General features: G+C 46.2%; 1 protein-coding gene across 1 annotated transcript in view; it reads left to right on the top strand.

The window, feature by feature from the left end:
- The window catches only part of ESRP2 (epithelial splicing regulatory protein 2), a 69,919-nt gene that overhangs the window by 36,357 nt on the left and 15,048 nt on the right, over positions 1 to 18,514 (top strand). Inside the window, exons 6-14 of the mRNA XM_015414697.1 lie at positions 254 to 352; positions 1,176 to 1,236; positions 4,764 to 4,874; positions 6,381 to 6,513; positions 7,243 to 7,285; positions 7,879 to 8,180; positions 13,393 to 13,614; positions 15,965 to 16,163; positions 17,880 to 18,099. Coding sequence (XP_015270183.1) covers positions 254 to 352; positions 1,176 to 1,236; positions 4,764 to 4,874; positions 6,381 to 6,513; positions 7,243 to 7,285; positions 7,879 to 8,180; positions 13,393 to 13,614; positions 15,965 to 16,163; positions 17,880 to 18,099 — 1,390 coding nt within the window. The remainder of the gene's footprint in view (positions 1 to 253; positions 353 to 1,175; positions 1,237 to 4,763; positions 4,875 to 6,380; positions 6,514 to 7,242; positions 7,286 to 7,878; positions 8,181 to 13,392; positions 13,615 to 15,964; positions 16,164 to 17,879; positions 18,100 to 18,514) is intronic.

The following is an 18,514-nucleotide window of genomic DNA, read 5'->3' as shown; positions in this document are numbered from 1 at the left end:
AAAAGGGCCTTCTTGGTCATTTTGGGGGTAATGCCGTGGGACTTCTTAAACTTGACATAGTTTAGGGCCTCCACATATCTTAATCTGGCCCTGGTTGTAGCAGGATCTTCTTTCCATACTTGTGATAAAACTCTTTTTAAAAACCCCTCAGCCAACTGCTTATTAAATAGCTTGAGATGTGCATGGCACTGCAGCTGAACACCTCTGTTGCTTGTGAAACTCCTTGTATTGTTTTCTTGAACATGACATCCAGATACTGGCTTCACGATAGATGAAACGGAGGAAGATTTTGGCGTATGGCAAGTGAAAGCCATGGTGGCCATAATTTTCAACATGCTTTCAGATACATGTGGTAAGTGAAGTCCTGGACATGTGGTAAGTGAAGTCCTGGGGGGAAAACCAGAGGGTGGAGGAGGGGCTCGTTTTCCCAAAGGTTTGAAAAAACTGGGAAATTTGGGGGAGTGCTGGAAGAGACGTTGAGATTAGTGAAATGCTTTACATGATTTTTTAATCATTCAAAATGTATTGCATGGAAACTTGAAGATCATTTTTTCCAGTTTTTCCAATGGAAGTGGACTGCTAACAGAATCTCCTGTGAAGCTTTTTTTTCTTTTCGGAATGAGTGAAATGCTTTCTAAGACAAGGTTTTCCTCAATCAACTAGCATGAAAAGGTGTGATCCCCCCCCCCCAAAAAAAAACAAACCTGGGGAATTTAGAGAAACATTGGAAACATTCCTTTGGAATATATTTTCTTCTTTTGGAATGAGTGAAGTATGCAAATATAGCACAGGGTGCAACAATTTGCAGCTCTCTCTTGCTAGAGTATTTGATATATGTACAGTTTTGCTTGTAAAAATAAGGCACTTATACTCTTGAATTCCATGAACATGGAGATTAATACAATTTTCTATGTTAACCAAGTTGTAAATAATGCGTTTTATATTGTCGAAGCAGCAAAATGGGTTTGATAGGACAGTAAATATTGTACATATTTAAATTTCCTTCCAAATGTTTTTTCCCCCTATGGCTTCAAAATTCCTGGAAACGTTTCCTTTATAGTAAGTGAAAATTCTTCTGTTGGTGTGTGATACTTTCCTGTTAGGAGCACATTCTTTGTATCAGTCAGTAAATGACATTTCCATGTTCATGATTCCATTTTACCTTTCCATCCCAGTTGCAGATCAGACGTTTACTGATCCGGAGACTGTGAAATACAAATATGAAACGGGACCCTGGTAAGTTGCTTTCTCACAGAGCAGCTATCAGACATGACAGGGGGGCCAAAGCTTCCCTTCCCCTTTCTTCTCCAATTGAAAGGGACTCTTGTTCAGACGTGCTTTAGGTGTGGAGGGTGTTGCAGGCACTCGGGTCTCGAACTGTTTATGTATTGAAAAACCGAAAATAAACTTTACCAAAAAAAAGATGTTTGAGAGCCGCAAAACATGAACAAATATTACATGTTTTTACTGGGAAATATGCAAATTTGCTTTTTAGTAACATTAAATAAGACTTCCAAAAATAATAACAAAAGCGGTAAAAGCAGATATTGATAATGATATTTATTTGCCCAATGATATTTGTTTGCTAATGATACTTAGCTTCCCCAGCTGCCCTGCCAGGAGCCGCACAATATGTGTGAAAGAGCCGCATGTGGCTCCTGAGCCACAGTTTGGCCACCCCTGAGCTAGATGAAGCCGTCATCTGTCCTGGCCGAGGCCCCTTCCTGTGGAATCCCCGTAGGGTTGCCACCCTCCAGCGGGGGCCTAGTTTTCTCCCAGAGATAGAATTCATCTCCAGCTTACAGAAATCCATTCCCCTGGAGGAAAGGGCACCTTCTGAGGGTAGACTCTGTGGAATCACATCCCTGCTGAGTGCTTTCCCAAGCTCCGCCTTCCCCAAGCTCCACCCCCAAATCTCTAGGAATTCCAATAGCTGGAGCTGCCAACCCTAGGTCAGTTGCCCCAGATTTCTTTTTACTTTCCCCCCTTATGATGGCAGAGAGGTCGTAAAGGGGGGGAAATGAGGCAGCAATTTGAAATGAGGATGCTGACGTCTCCCAACCTTTGATGCAGAAGTGAGTCTGCTTGGAAGGGAGCCACTGGGGGTGTGGATTATGGCATACCGTGAATGCTGCAGCATCCTCCTTAGCCGTGTTCTCCCGTTTATGCTTTCAGCACTGCTTCTATCCTGCCCTCCCCCAGCTTTACAAGTGATCTGGGGGCAGCCCCATATTTCTAAGACTTGTGCCTGCTGCCATTGCCATTGCATGCAGTGGGTGGGTGTTTGAACAGGGTGTGTGTGTGCACCTATCTTAAGAAGTGGCTAAGAGGACCTGGTGGGACGGAGGCAAAGTCAAAAGGTTTGCTTTTATCCTTCCCACATGTGTATCTTCTGGAGCAAATGGCTGCTTTGGGAGGTGGACTGTGTAGCATTATACCCTACCGAGGTTCCTCCTCTCCCTAAACCCCACCCTCCCAAGGTTTAGATTATATTTAATTGTTCACACAGGTTATGTCTCATAAGCACTGGAATCCCCAAAGAATTGAGTTGGCAAAAAGACCTTTCTCCTGTGTACCTAGACAGCCGCTGTCAGTCTGAAAACATAGACGGTGCTAAGCTAGTGGGCAGCTGTCGACTCGGTAGCCCTGTACACAAATTACAGTGTATGCATGTATAATCTCTGTGCAGAGTACACTTGATTTTTCTTTATACATTCACTGAGTAATTCTTGTATTACATACATTCAGCACTTGTACAGGTAAACATGTGATTTAAACCTCGTGTTTATCTAGCTACAGTATAAATATGTAGGTTTAAACCTACATTTTTTAGCCAATTTCATTTCATTTCGCCTCTTTCTTCCAAACAGATGTACATGCCTTCTCAGCTTCGTAGGCTCGCCTGTGTACTGATCATGCTCCTTCGATGTTTTATTAACATTGCCCCATTACCGTGCCAGGTTAAAAAGAGACAGCCCTATGCAAATGTGTTGGAAGTGCTTCCTGTTTCTCTTAGTGTGTCCCGTATTCTTTTCTTTCCAGTCCAGAGGGATGGGGAAATGCAGCAGTTTTATTTGCAAACTGCAGCTGGAAGTAATGTAAGCACTGCAAGACTCACCCGCCTAAGGCTGTGTTGTGGACAGTTTGGGGCTTGCTTGGTTCAAAGGGGGGGCCGCAGGAGATCGAGAGACAGCTCTGTGGTGGGGTGGCTCGGTGCATCATGGTGCCCTTTTGAGTTTCTCAGATGTCTCCTTCTTTGATTCCGGGGATCGCCACTTCTCACCTGAGCAGAAGTTGCTGATGGGAGTTCACACACTTGGCTGTTTCTCACTCTTCTTGTTGGCATTTTCCTGGCCATGTGTGGTTCATTGGGCTGGAATGACATGGGTGTGTGTGTGGTTGTAGTGATGTGGCTGTAGAGGTCATTGGCCTCTAGTAGGTTGACAACCCTCAGGTGTTTCAGAGGGACCTGTGGATTTCCAGCCATCTTTTCCCAGGCCCTACTTCCCGAGTTTGTGTGGGATGGTTTGCGGTTTTGTGCGTGTGCTTTAATCTACTGAGAAATATTGCGAGAATCAGTGATGTGGGACATTTATGGATTGGAAGATCTTCCTATGCAAATTGATTTTGGTAAATTCCTATAATGCTAACTTTCCCAGGAAATGTTTTGAAGTTGAAAACATTTTCAATACGCTAAATCATTTGGGGGTCCACATGTTTTAGTATGTTTAGTCAACAAAAACCCCACATAGTATGTGGTGGGAATTCCCATCAATGACGTTACTGATCAATTTTTAAAAATCCACAGAAAAATATAGCAGAAAAAATTGGAAAATATTCCCTTTTTGGAAGTTCATCTGCCCCACATCACTAAGTAGCATTACAAAATGCTGAAATTTGCCCTTTCGTAGAATTCTTTTCCTGGGGGAAAATTATAGCCTTGTATGCTGGTGAAAGTTTCTTCAAAAGGCATTGTTTTTCGGTCATCCAGAATGAGTTTAATAGCATCTATCTATCATAGCATCTATCTATCTTGTAGCAGTTTGTCATCACAAACAAGGATTTGCACATCACAGAAGACATTTGCTAATGGCATATATAATTTCCTTTGAACCAGTTCACACCTGCATATTCATGTGCGGCTATCATATATGAGGTCATCACCACACAACTGTCCTATGACAATGTCTAATTCTAACATAATGGATTGATTGTCTCTTAGGACAGTGTAGGGCCAAACTAAATGTACAATTTCTAATGATCCCGGTCCAGATTCCCAGAACCTGACTTGCTTCTGATTCTGAAAGAAATAGCAGAAAACAAGCAGCCATCCTGTGAGGGCATAAATTTGATGCCACCCCCTACTTGCTTCTGATTCTGAAAGAAATAGCAGGACACTGGAAACGCTCTCTCATAAAACAAGCAGCCATCCTGTGAGGGTGTAAATTTGATGCCACCCCCCGCCTCGCATCCTGCTTAACCATGTCCTATAAATTTAGCTCCTACTAGATTTTAAGTAGTTCCTACTAGGTTTAGCTCCTACTACACATCCTTTTTGTGTTTTTTAAGGCTGCCCATCCTCTGCTTTAATTTCTGGTATGCGCAGCAACTGCCAAATAGAATGCTTCACATTTCTGTCATCAGGAGATATTCCAGTGAGGCTTGTTAGCCAGGCCTTGAATTATGTCCCCATGGAGCAGCTCAGAAACGCTGGGTGGGAAAGTGGCTTGTTTTACCCTCTTTTTATTTTTTTCTTTTCACAGTAGTAAATCAGAAACAGTAGACAGTGAAACTGTAATACGTGCCAGAGGACTCCCTTGGCAGTCTTCCGACCAGGACATTGCTCGGTTTTTCAAAGGACTTAATATTGCCAAGTAAGAGTGCAAAATGTGCTGTTTCACTTTCAGGATCGACACTTGCTGTGCTTGCTTTTGTTATATGCCCGTCATATTTTCCATGAAAAATGTAGGGGCCATGGCTTAGTGGAAGAGCACATACTTTGTATGCAGAAGGTCTCTGGTTCTGTATCAGGCACCTTCCAATTAAGTGCTCTGAGGTGGCAGGTAAATATTAGCCAGTTTGGTGTAGTGGTTAAGTGCGCGGACTCTAATCTGGGAGAACCGGGTTTGATTCCCCACTCCTCCACTTGCACCTGGCTGGATGACCTTGGGCAAGCCATAGTTCTGACAAGAGCTTGAAAAAGAGCAGTTTCTGTCAAGAGCTCTCTCAGCCCCACCTCCCTCACAGGGTGTCTGTTGTGGAGAGGGGAAGGGAAAGGCGTTTGTAAGCCGCTCTGAGACTCCTTTGGGTAGTGAAGGGCGGGATATAAATCCAGTCTCTTCATTTTCTTCTTAGCCCATGTGGATCAAAATAGTAGTTCGACTTCATGGCCAGCCAGTTGCCCTGGAGGGCCAGCAAATGGGGGCATAGAGGCTGAGGCCTTCCCATGATATTGCCTCCTAGCACTGGTATCCAGAGGCTTACTGCCTCTAAGGTCCCCTGTGGTCACCATGGCTAGTAGCTTGGCAATATGCTTGAAAATATATTCTTCTTACCTTACTGTTCTTCTGCCTCAGAGGTCTTGAACAGACCAAAATCCAACCCTCGCCACAGTTAAATATTTAGTGGCTGCTAAGATAGTTTTCTGATCCTCATCTACAAAGAAAAACTGGACATAATCTATTGAGGATAAATACTTTGCTCTCAAGTCAGACCATATTTCACACTCCAATTATCTTTCTCGGGCTGGGACCCTGGAGAGGTGCTGGCCAGCTGAGTAGTAGACAGTGCTGACCTAGGTGGGTCAATTATCTGACTTGCTTTAAGACAACTTCACGTGTGTGCTTGAAGATGTGACAATCTTTACCGCCCACATATAAAGTCTGAGGCATTCTTTTTCATCCTATTTTCTCTCCACTCCCCAGAGGTGGCGTGGCTCTGTGTCTCAATGCCCAAGGAAGGCGGAACGGGGAAGCACTAGTCCGCTTTGTCAACTGGGGGGGGAGTGAGGACGGAGCAGCGGCTAGTGGGAAATGGGTCTCACATTTCCAAACTCCATCCGAATGTGCTATTGCCTGTGAATCAGCCTTCTCTTATGGCCAAGGGGAAAGCCACCCTGAGCTCTATAATGAGAGATTGTTAGATCTTTAAAGTAGCTCGGAATAGCACAGAGGAAGCGATCTGAGAATTATCTTTCTCGAGCTGGGACCCTGGAGAGGTGCTGGCCAGCTGAGGAGTAGACAGTGCTGACCTAGGTGGGTCAATTATCTGACTTGCTTTAAGACAACTTCACGTGTGTGCTTGAAGATGTGACAATCTTTACCGCCCATATATAAAGTCTGAGGCATTCTTTTTCATCCTATTTTCTCTCCACTCCCCAGAGGTGGCGTGGCTCTGTGTCTCAATGCCCAAGGAAGGCGGAACGGGGAAGCACTAGTCCGATTTGTCAACTCCGAACAGAGAGATTTGGCCCTGGAGAGACACAAGCACCACATGGGGAGCAGGTACATAGAGGTACGTTGCTGGCAAAAGGTCTGGATTAAGGTCTCTGAGGGCTGCATCCAAAAGCCAAGCCAGAGGGTTGCAAGTGACTCAACATATTTATCTGTGGGCAGCCCACGTTGTGTGTAGCTATTTTAACTATCCAGCAATAATGTTGCCTGCAGCAGCACATTGTAAAATAACCAAAATCAGCAGAAAAATACAAAGAAGTCATTGCGGTAAAAATCAAGGCATAATCTGTGTCCCCATAAAAAGCAGGCCAGACCAGAAGCAATATTACCCTATATGGCCATGAAATAGGTGGAACACCTACAATTATCCAGTAATAACATAATTAAGGAGTGATAAAGAACTCAAAATCCTGGGCAAATGAAAATGCCTAAAAAGCCAGATGGATGGGTGAATAATTAACAGGTAAGAAGAAGAATAGATGTCAGGTGAACTTTCAGGGGAGCAGTTGTCTCCAAATAAGGTGCCACCACTAAAAAGCACAGTCTCTGATGGCCACCTGCCTCCCTTCCAGGGAGTTTAGGATGAAGATCTGAACTGGTAAAAAGGACAGCAAGGGAGGAGGCTGTTCTTCAGGTACCCAGGTCCTATGTTGGAAGAAAGGCAGGGTCTAAATGCAAGAAGCAATCACCCGTATCCAGAAAGGAATATTCAGAAGTGGTGTTACATTTGTATTTGGGTTTAATAAAACGAATAGTCAAGCTAACAGTGTTTGCTCTTTTTCTGTTTCAGGTTTACAAAGCGACAGGGGAAGAGTTTCTAAAGATAGCTGGAGGTGAGGAGAAGTAGCATTTCATCATTGCGAATTTGCTATTCTTAACTGCATTTGATGAGCGAAACAGCTCCGTTTAAAATGCATAGCTGATTAATATGATCAGTCTGACGGCAGCTATGCAATGTAATGAGTTTTGCAAAGGAACAAGCCAAAGGCCGTCCCCGCCTTAAGGCGCTTGCATCTCAATATATTTGAGCATTTAGGTATGCCAGCTTTTGCTTGCTGAAATCAGAAACTGTAGTTTAAAAGTGGGCTCTCCATCCTTCTTTGAAAGGCTATTCAGAAACATGTAGATAACTGATTTGGATGTACAGCCAACTGTGTGTGTGTGTGCGTCACTGTGAAACAAGGAGAGAGAGGGGAGGAGGGAATCATGTGGGACTGAGGTTCAGATCTGTTATACTGCAGCCAAGCTGCTCTTTAACTTGGCAGAGGATATAAATGAAATGAGATATGTCTCTGTGTCAAAAAAGCATTTTTGAAATAATTCACCCAGAATGACCTTTGTGGATCCCCCACAAATTCTGCCTTGTTTTCATTCTCCTAGCTGAGAGGGCAAGTAATTGAATTCTCCCCATGCTTTTTCTAACAAGGTACCTCCAATGAAGTAGCCCAGTTCCTATCCAAGGAGAATCAGGTCATCATCCGGATGCGAGGGCTTCCGTTCACAGCCACCCCTGAGGACGTCTTGGGCTTCCTGGGGCCTGAGTGCCCTGTCACGGGCGGGAAGGAGGGGCTTCTCTTTGTCAAGTACCCGGATGGCAGGCCCACGGGCGACGCCTTTGTCCTGTTTGCCTGTGAAGAGTATGCACAGAATGCACTTAAAAAGCACAAGGAGATTCTTGGCAAGCGCTACATTGAACTCTTCAGGAGCACAGCGGCTGAAGTCCAGCAGGTTGTAACCATTTGGGTCTTTTTCACACATTGTTTCTTGCTTGTCATTTGTGGGTAGTTGCCACAGGGGACTTGAGTGTAGATCAAAGCGTATCCTGGCATTTAAGGGCAGGTTCCGCCTGTAAAGCAAAGAGCCCATTCACAACTTGTGAGCTTGTGGCTACCAGTTCCAGGTCAATTGGCCAAAGAGTTTTCGGAACAGTCGGTTGTGGACCATGGCTGTCTCTCAGTTGGGTTTTGCGAAACAATTCCAGTAATGCTGTGAAACTACCCTGAGGGTCGAATCAAATGAGATGCTGATACTTCTGTGATCTGCAACCTGTATGTTTCCCCAGCAGGGCGAATACCGACTCCCTGGCTCTGTTTAAGTGATGCTTACATCCTCTCACTGGGCTCTCAATCAGAATTGGGCTGCTGTGTGCTTAATAATTGCATTAACTATTATTTCCCCCAAAAAAAACCCCAACAACAACCCTGGGTGGTGCAGCCATGGAACTTCATTCATCCTGTCTGGTTTGGCCTTGGGATCTCTGAGGTTCTACTGTTAGAAAAGAGGAGCCTTGATTCTCAGTGGCTGATGTAGCCAGTGGCAGAGGGCCCATTTTGGCTCAGAGTGCATCCTTTCACATTGTCCCATGGAAAGGAATGCTACCTATTCATTCCTATGAAGGAAACAGCGCTGGAGTAGGAAGGCCATGACTTTTATCCTCTCCTTCTTGTGCCATGGTAAGCTTGGAGCCAGGGAGGAGAGCAGGGGATTTTCTCTGGCTTCACTCTGTGCTTTGGAAATGCACATGGGGCCTCTGGCGCTCAGCATGAGTTTAGAAATCGGCCCCTACTGCTCCCCCTAAAGATGGAGGAAGGACGTGGTTGTGGTGGCCATAAACTCAGGCCAGCCCAAAGTCTGTTCCTCTGAAAAATGAAGTCTTGATGTTGGGATGCACTTGCAGTGAGGGTGCAACTAGCTGTGACCATGCCTGGCAAGGGTGAAGTTTGGGAAGGGGGCTCAGCAGAGATGTGATACCCGAGAGTCCACACTCTGAAGCTTCCATTTTCTCCAGAGGAACTGAGCCCTGTTGTCTGGAGGTCAGTCGTAATTCTGGGAGTTCTCCAGACCCCACCTGGAGGCTGGCAACCCTATGTGGCAGGCAGACACCTGCACATGGGTCCTTGGACATGAGCCAGTGGGTAAAGGGATGTAGTGCCACTGAGTTGCCACCCTCACCCCCCCCCCATCCTGTTGTGGCTTGGAGGGCCTCTTTCCCCACAAATGCCCAAGATGGTCATTTTGCTGACCTGTAATAATTATTATGAATTGCTTTTGGTTAAAAGCTTCCGTGGTGCTATTGAGGAGTAGACTGTTCCTGTTTGTTTCCCTGTGCCTGAAAAGGTGGCTTCTCTGTCCCCACAGCTCCACAGGAATGGAGTGTTGTGCTTTTTGCTTTGCCCCATGCAGATGCCCAGTTATCGTCACTAATAAAAAGCTCTTCCTCCTACTGGTCAGGGAGGGGTCATGGTTCAGCGTTAGAGCATCCGCTTAGCATCTGAAAGGTCCCAAGTTCAATCCCCAACATCTCCCAGTTAAAAGGATCAGATAGCAGGGGGTGTGAAAGACTTCTGCCTGGAGTCAGAATAGACAAGGATGGCTTTGATAGGCCAGGGTCACAACTGGGTATAAGGCAACTTCATCATTGTTCCCATGTGTCTGCTCAGTCTACCTAACAGGAAAGCCAATTTTGTAGTCCATCCGTAGCCTCCGAAGCAGCCATTTTTTCCAGGGAAACTGATCCTGGTCATCTGCAGAGCAATTGTTATAGCAAGATATCTTTAGGTGCCACCTGGAGGTTGGCATCCCCACATCCACATGTGAAACCACATACATCCTACCTGTACATGTGTACATCTCTTTGTAAGAAAGAGCCAGTGGACATTCACTTTAGAAATGAAATGAAACTGAGGACTAGTACCTGAACAAATGTAGGGTTTCAGTCACACATTCAGATGTACATGGGTTGACTGTCACATGAGAATTAGGGTCACCAGCCCTGCCCCCAACAGCCATGACGTCCCCAATGTGAGGACGTCACGCGATGACGCTCTGGTATTTTTGCCAAAAATCTACGGTAATCACAGAGTTTTGCCCAAAATACCAGACTGTTACTGTGCAACATCCCCATCATGATGACATCACTTCCGTGTAATGTCATCACGTCAGGGACATCGAGCGGGGCGACATCACCCTGCCCCCCCCACACTCCCAGAATGCTTTCTCCCACCCACCCCGCCAGTGAGCAGGTGAGACCTGGCAAATGTAGAATTACTCAATGCATGTACAGAGAACTATCAAGTGTCACTGTACACAGATTGAATGTACATTCATTGTAAACTTGTGAACGGGATTTGTGGGGAGGGTGGAAGAGATTGTAGCTTTCTTGGGCTGAAGCTTCCCAAACGGATAAGCTGCAGGTCAAGCGGGCGTGTGTGACTGCTTCCACTGCGCTTGCCCCTGTTAATCACCGGCCTTCCCTCTCCCCCCTCCCTGGCTCCCTCTCCCTCATCCTCTGTAATTAGTTTTTGAACAATGGGTCCCCACGGGCAGCCGCTCTGCCTCCAATTATCTCTGTCTGGTTTCTGTCTGTTGGGAGGGACAGGGCAGGGCACTGCTGCAGAGAAAATCCCCCGGGGACCTGGAAGGCACAGCTAGAGGCAGAAGAGAAGGCAACAGGAGATGTCCCTGAGCTTGTTGTTTATTATTAGATGGGGGGAGGTCCCTTTGTCTGGAAGCAGGAGCTGGTTCTCTGTTGTTTCTAAAGAATTGGTAGTGATGCTTTGTCACTACCAGTTCTCGTAGGGGTGCCAACCTCCTGGTGGGGCCTGGAGGTCTTGTGGAATTACAACTGATCTGCAGATCACAGGCATCAGTTCCCTCAGAGAAAAATGGTTGCTTTGGAGGATGGAATGTGGAGTTTCCATTAAAAAACAGGCAGCCGTGTTGCTCTGTGTGTTCTACTAAGACCAAAAACACAAATCCATCACACATTGTGTATTGCGCTGTTTTAGCTTTAGTTAAAAAAAAAAATTGTGTGGCGTTTCAGTGTTGCCAAGACCAAAATAGCACAGCAGTGTGCCAAGTGCGTTGATGTGTTTGTGGTTTGGGTCTTAATAAAAAAGAGCTGTGTGGATTTTGAATGTTGCTCAGACCAACCAAAATAATAACACAACCCACATTTTGCATACTGTGTTGCGTTGTTCTGAGGTAGTCTTAATGAAAGGTCTCATGTGGCTCTTTGTTCTTGGATTTTCCTTCTGGGTTTTGTTAACACAAAGTGGGTTATCTGAGAGTGCTGATCCAGGAAGTGGTTCTAGTTAGCATTGAGGTGGGATTGTGGGACCTCTTCTGGAACCTCTTTGACAGAATTATTTTTAAAATGTTTAAAAGTTCACGAGTTTTCAGTATACAGATCAAAAACTTCATCTCCCTCTTGAGAGTTCTGGCACCTCTTTTCCAAAAAAACAATAAAAGTCCATTTTGTATTTAATCTCGTGCTGGCCTCTGTAATAAATAATTCAGTTCAGTGAATCAAGGGCTGATGTCATGTGGGTTGGAGGTGTGGGGATAGCCAGCCACTGAGCATGGTGCAACTCCTCACACAAGCGGAGCCTCCTCCGTCCCCAACTTTCCAGGGATTTCCCAACCCGGAGCTGGCAACCTTATTTATCTCCCCCTACAGGGGCTGTGGTAGCTCAAGTGGTTAAGCTACTGAGCTGCAGACTGGAAGGTCTGTAGTTCAGCAGTTTGAGACCCGAGTGCCGCATGACGGAGTGAGCTCCCATTTCTGATCCCAGCTCCTGCCAACCTAGCAGTTCGAAAGCAAGAAATTGCAAGTAGATAAATAGGTACTGATTCGGTGGGAAGGTAACAGTGTTCGTGCACCTCGGCATCTAGTCATGCCGGCCACATGACCATGGAAACGTCTTTGGACAGCGCTGGCTCTTCGGCTTGGAAACAGAGATGAGCACCGCGTCCCTAGAGTCGGATTTGACTGGCTTTCGAGCAAAGGAAACCTTTACCTTTATCTTTACAGTTTCTCACAGGGTCTCATTCTACTCCCCCTCTAGCTTTCTTTCGAGCAGGAACTCCTGGACTACAGTTGGGGAACTGCTCTCTATCCTAAGCCCAACTGTTAAAAAATTCAACTCCTCCATTGGGCTTTGGATTAATTTGCTTTTTACCAGCAAGTCTGAAGGCTGCTTTATATGACGGCTTTAGCATCTTGGGCAGCTGGTTTTATTTCAGTTCGGTTTATACGGCTCATCACATCCTGAGAATTTATGGCAGGAACTGCCACTCCTTATGAAAGACAGATTTATTTGTCCTTGAAAATATAATTATTCCTTTTCTATTATTTTAAAATTGTTAGCCCACAAGCGGTTTGGGAACCTGTGGGGCAGGTAAGCAACAATATAAAATCTAATAACGACAAAATCCAGGGCAGTTTAAAAAATGTTTTAGAACATGAGAGCCAAACAAGCTTCCTGCTGTCAAATCAGTGGAACGCAGCTAAAACAAAAATCCGTTCTTGAAGTGTGCATGTTTGGGGACCAATGACACACAGAAATGGAATGGGTCAACACTGTTGGCAAAATGCCTGTGCAAACAGCATTGGTTTACCTGGTGCCTGAAATGAGGAAGGCCAGGTACCAGGAGAGCAGCCATGGAGAAGGGCCTGGGGTTGCCAGATCCAGGTTGGGAAACTCCTGGAGATTTGGGGATGGAGCCTGGGGAGGACAGGGACCTCAGTGGGGGTACAGTGCCACAGAGTCCACCCTCCAAAGCATCCATTTTCTACAGAGGAACTGAACTTTTTGTAGCCTGAAGATGAGTTGTAATTCCAGGGGATCCCCGGGTCCCACCTGAAGGCTGGCATCCCAAAGATGACTCACTAGGAAAAAGGGTTCTTTCTGGTTCTTCACCTTCTAAGTGAAATGAAATAGAGATAAATAGGATTGGCTTTCAAATTGTCCATTGGGATCTACAGATCTATATGTATATAAAATAGGCCAATTGCAAATGACTTGTAGTGGGCACTTGTCCCTGCTTTCTGACCATTCTCTGGATGTGTTCTGACTGCAGGTCCCATCCTGCGAAAACTGATGTTTTCTCTTTCTTTCTCTCTCTCTCTCCCCTCCACCCTCAACCCCTTTGCCAACAGGTCCTTAACAGATACATGTCAACACCTCTGATTCCCACACTCCCTGCTCCCATAATTCCTGTCATACCACCTCCTTACACCATCGCTGCTGGAAGCATGCGAGACTGTGTCCGACTCCGAGGCCTGCCATATACCGCTGGAATCGATGACATCCTGGAGTTCATGGGAGACGCCACTGCGGATATCAAGCCACACGGAGTCCACATGGTCCTTAATCAGCAAGTATGGGAGCTCAAACAAGATGATGCAGTAAAGAATAGAGCAGGGTGACTGGAATTTGGCCTTCTGAAAAATAATCCATCTCCCAAACAGTGTTCCCTCTAAGCTGAGTTAGTGTGAGCTAGCTCATAATTTTTTAGCCTCTGGTTCACACATTTTTGTCTTAGCTCAGGAAGGATGGCTCCAGAGCAAACTATGCATTAGCCAAATCGCTCGCTAACAACTTGAATGCCAGTAGTTCACAAAGTAGAATTTTTGCTCACAAGACTCCACAGTTTGGAGGGAGCATTGCTCCCAAACTTCCCTTTAAGGACAGATTGCTAATAAAAACTAGGGCTTTATTAGGACCCTTTCTATTTGGATTTATGTCTTTATTTATATCTGACTTTTCTCCCCAACGGGAACCCAAAGCGGCTTCTCTGACAATAACAAACCTGTGAGATTGGTTGATCTGAGAGAATGGGAGTAAGGATTCGCACTCAGGATTCCCAGGATCCTTACCCAACACTTTATCCACTACACTGTGCCCATTCTCTCTTTGGTCAGCCCTGTAACTCTCATTGCTGAGCTTGTGTCTCAGCAGTGGCAAAGTACTGGGTTTTAGGTCTGTAGGCAGCTTGTGGGGCTTGAACCAGGAACCTTGTGTGCGGCAAACACTAGTTCCCTACTCCTTGTGACCACGCACTGGTCAAAGGAGCTACTGCAGGCAGCTCAATCCAGGTGCAGAATGTTTGTGGTCCTTGAAATTGGATCACTCTGAAGAACCAGTTTTGTGCCTGTTCCCAGGTCGGTGCTGCTGTCTCAGTCTAGGAAACTTTGTTGTTGAGGGAAGCCACTAGGCTGTCTGTCTGTGCATCTTGTTTGGTCTCCACCCAGTTACTTGCCAGCCCTTAAGTCATTGGGTAATGAGACGTCGCATGTCCTTGGACCTGGGTGTTTGATGCATTATCACACAGTCTTTGCCTGTGTGGAGTACCGGGGCCATAGGCTGGTAGAAATTATGGGAATTCTTGTGAGGCATATTACACAGATGGCCTGGCCAATCTGGAGAAATTATGGGAATTCTTGTGAGGCATATTACACAGATGGCCTGGCCAGTCTGGGGTGCAACCCCAGAGGTTAAGCATTTAAATTCTTTTTTTTTATCACTCTCAGATTAGGCAACTGACAGGAGACCTCCAGGGGGGAGAGGGCTAGCTGGCAAAGCCATGACGTTGTCTGTTAACACAGTGACATCACTTCTGGTTTGAGCCACAAGTGATGTCATTGCGTAGGGGGAACTGCAGTAGCGTTCTTCCCAAACTCTGTTGTTCAACCATAAAACCATAAAGTTTTGGGTGAATGCTAGAGCATCGCCCAATGTGATGCTGTCCCTTCCTGGCATTTCTGGGAACACTGATTGCCTCCCATTTTCTCTAGAATTTTTCCCTTGTTGCCTGTCTGCATGGTGGCAGAGAGAGCTGCCATGGGGCAGGAGGACTCCCTCTGAAGCAGAATACCTGGCATCCCTGCCTCTGATTCTGACCACATGGGTGATCCGAATGCTCATTAACTAGATAAAAACTCCCATTTGAAAAACAAGCATCAAAAGTGATTGGAGTGGAGAAAGAAACAGATAGACAAAGCAGGGTATCTTTATTTCATACATTGCTCTCCCAGCTTTGTACACAAATGCAGTCAAGATAGTGTATAGAAACATATCCCTTTGTGTAAGGTTTTACGTATTGAAAAATAGATCTGAAACATAGCAGTGAGCAGAAACCAAAGCAGTAAGGTAAAGCAATTCATGTTCTCTGAGCACAGAAATTATATCTACACCGACATGTCTGCATCTCAAGTCAAAGACCAGCATCCACTTATTAAGCACCAAAATCACAAGAGAGCAGTACCATCTTCACCTGGTACTGAGAAGGTAATAAGGCAAGTGTTAGGCTGACCTCCTTGGGTGAAGGATTGGGTTACCGGGGCTCTTGATAGAGTACGAGAGCCAGGCCTCTGCCCCAGCGAGGTTGCAATCAAAGGAAACAACAAAGGGAGTGGAAGGAGATAGGGTTAGGGGAGCAGTGAAGTGGGGAATAATCTGCCCTAGTGCAGGTGTGCTTAGACTTGGAAGACTTGGTTCAGATCCTTGCTTAGTCATGAAGGTCACTGGGTAGCCTTGGGGCAGTTGCTCGCTCGCTCTTGGCTAAACCTACCTCACAAGCTGTTGAGAAGATACAAGAATCATGTATGGTGCCCTGAGCTCTCTGGAGGATGGGTAGAGTGAAAAATTTGACTGATAGTGGTGTTAGGATTACAAGCTCATTCTGGGACTCCTGCCTCCATTTCTGCAATTCCCGTTTCTGTTCTTCAGGGCCGGCCGTCTGGCGATGCTTTTATCCAGATGAAATCTTCAGACCGGGCTTTCCTGGTGGCTCAGAAGTGCCACAAGAAGATGATGAAGGACCGTTACGTGGAAGTCTTCCAGTGTTCAGGAGAGGAGATGAATTTTGTTTTAATGGGTGGCACTTTAAATCGTAGTGGCTTGTCTCCACCCCCGTGTAAGTTACCATGTAAGTCTCCGGTTCTTCCGCTCTCTCTGCTGCTAACACCTTCGTGCCTGGTAGGTGCTGATGCACTGTGGTCCCCTTGCCCCTCTTTTGCGATGATCCGTAATCGTCCCCCTGGGTTTGGATGGAATTGGTTGCTTGAGCAACCGCTGGTGTGATTGGAAGCGCTTTTTATTAAGGGCGAATCAGTGCTCCAGGCAGGGCAGGGGGCACCCGCTGATTTCTCCCTGGCTTACCAGTTAATTCAGATTAATGCTTGCAGCCCTCATCTTCACTGTTTTCAAGGATAGAGAAGTAGAGTTGTCCTGTGCGCACGCACACAAGTTCTCATATTATCACTCACTCTGCTTCTGTTTTGGGTAAACCCACCCCCCAGTTCTGCAGTAAACTTCACCTGCTTGGCTATGGATTTTTAATTTTTGCTCTAATGGGAAATGCCTGTCTTTTGGGGATTGCTTGTTGTCCAAGGCGGCATCTCCTGAGACAAATGCTACCAGATCGAGAAAAGAATAATGAAACCAGATTGATTTTTTTGCCATCTTGTTGTCAGTTTCATTGTGCACTGAATGACAAAATCTCTGGTTTTGGGGGTAGACTATAAAAGAGTGGTTTGAGAGCTGGACTTTTACAGCAGACCCCAGTCTTCCACTCTTGATTATCTATTTATCAGCTGTGTTTAAGGGATGCAACACTTAAAAGTGAGGAGGAAGAGCCTCTCAAAGAGGATGTACTTCCTGTTGCTGGGGTAGCGGTTGCTGTGCAGACATCACAGTCACTGTCCTGGCAGAGCTGATCCTGCTGAGACAGCTGTTGATACCTCCATTGCCTTCATTTAAATCATCCTCTGGAGACAGAGTAAATGCAAAATAAATAGCAAGAGGACAGACCAGATCTTGTAACTAAATTAGTTGGAAGTTCTCTTTTAAAAGATGCTTGCATGTCGCTTGGGCTACTAGCAGAAAGAGTCCACTCTTGTTAAAGTTACAACCATGAGGTCTAGAAACCTGGCCCCATGAACAGAGTTTTGCTTAAGCTTAAGTCAGTGGCAGAACAATAAATCAAGCTGCAGTCATTTGCAGAAGCAGCAACAAGATCAAAGGCTTGCAAGTAAACTTTCCCCCCTATTCTGGTAGCTAAAAGAATGTCAGGTTGACTTCTTGAAATCTGCATGGAGTTCCACCGCTGGAAAAGCCCCTGGTCTCCACCCCATCACTCTTCGGCTAATTTCTGAGAGTGGGATACCCACAGAAGAACCTCAGGAGGGATAGCTCAGGTGAAGCAGCTTAGTATGCAGAGGTGGAACTCTTACTTTCTAATCCACGTGCCCCTCCCCTACCACAGTTCTGAACAAAACCCATCGGTGCTGAGGCTCCTGGCTAGGACTCCAAATTGATAACTGGGGAGGGGCAACACTAATCTGGTTGAGGAGGGGGCTTCCGTCCACCTGCATTCTCTTTAAGGCTGCACCCACAAGTCCTCGGCTCTTGCACTGTTATAGCCATAATTTGTGGCTGGGTGGTCCAGTCTACCCAGGAAGATCCCGTTCCATATGAGAGTGTTGAGCCATTTCCAGCAATGTGTGGCCGATGCCCTTGCTTGTGACCTGCTGCTGTGATGAAACAAATAACACCCCCCCCCCAAAAAAAGGCACAAGCCTTGCTAACTTTCTGGGTGTCCTTTCTCCTTTTCTTTCTCCACTGTGCTGTGACTTCTCCTTAGGTCTTTCACCACCAGCCTACACCGCTTTCCAGACGGCGGCAGCAGCCATGATCCCAGCAGAAGCAGCAATATACCAGTCGCAAGCGCTCTTACCCCCCAGCAGGACTCAACAGGCTTCAGCTGCTGCTGCCGCCGCTGCTGCCGCCGCCACTCCAGCTGTTACTTACTACCCGGCTCAGGCTGCTCAACTTTATATGAACTACACAGCTTACTATCCCAGGTAATACCCGGTTGCCCTGACCCAGAGAGCCCAGGCTAGCCCGGTCTTGTTAGATCTTGGGAGCTAAGCAGGGTCGACCCTGGCAAGTGTTTGGATGGGAGACCCCCAAGGAATACCAGGGTCGTCGTGACACAGAGGCAGGCAATGGCAAACCACCTCTGAACGACTCTTGCCATGAAAACCCTGTGGGGACACCATAAGTCATATATGTAATTCTGTATAAGGAAGAAACGTATGTAAAACTATAAAATAATTTTTTTTTTTTTTAAGTCAGCGGTGACTTAACAGCAAAAAAGAACACAACACACACACACACCCAAGTTAGGATTCTTTGGCTGGGGCCCAGGGGTCCTTTCCTGCAGGAGCGCACAGGAGTGGAGCTCCGGCACTAAAGAGCCCAGGGGGCGGGCACATG

This window comes from Gekko japonicus, unplaced genomic scaffold (genome assembly GCF_001447785.1).
Source record: "Gekko japonicus isolate JY-2015 unplaced genomic scaffold, Gekko_japonicus_V1.1 scaffold1170, whole genome shotgun sequence".
Taxonomy (NCBI): domain Eukaryota; kingdom Metazoa; phylum Chordata; class Lepidosauria; order Squamata; family Gekkonidae; genus Gekko; species Gekko japonicus.
Note: the sequence above shows the minus strand (reverse complement) of the source record. Positions and strands in the feature narration are given on the sequence as shown.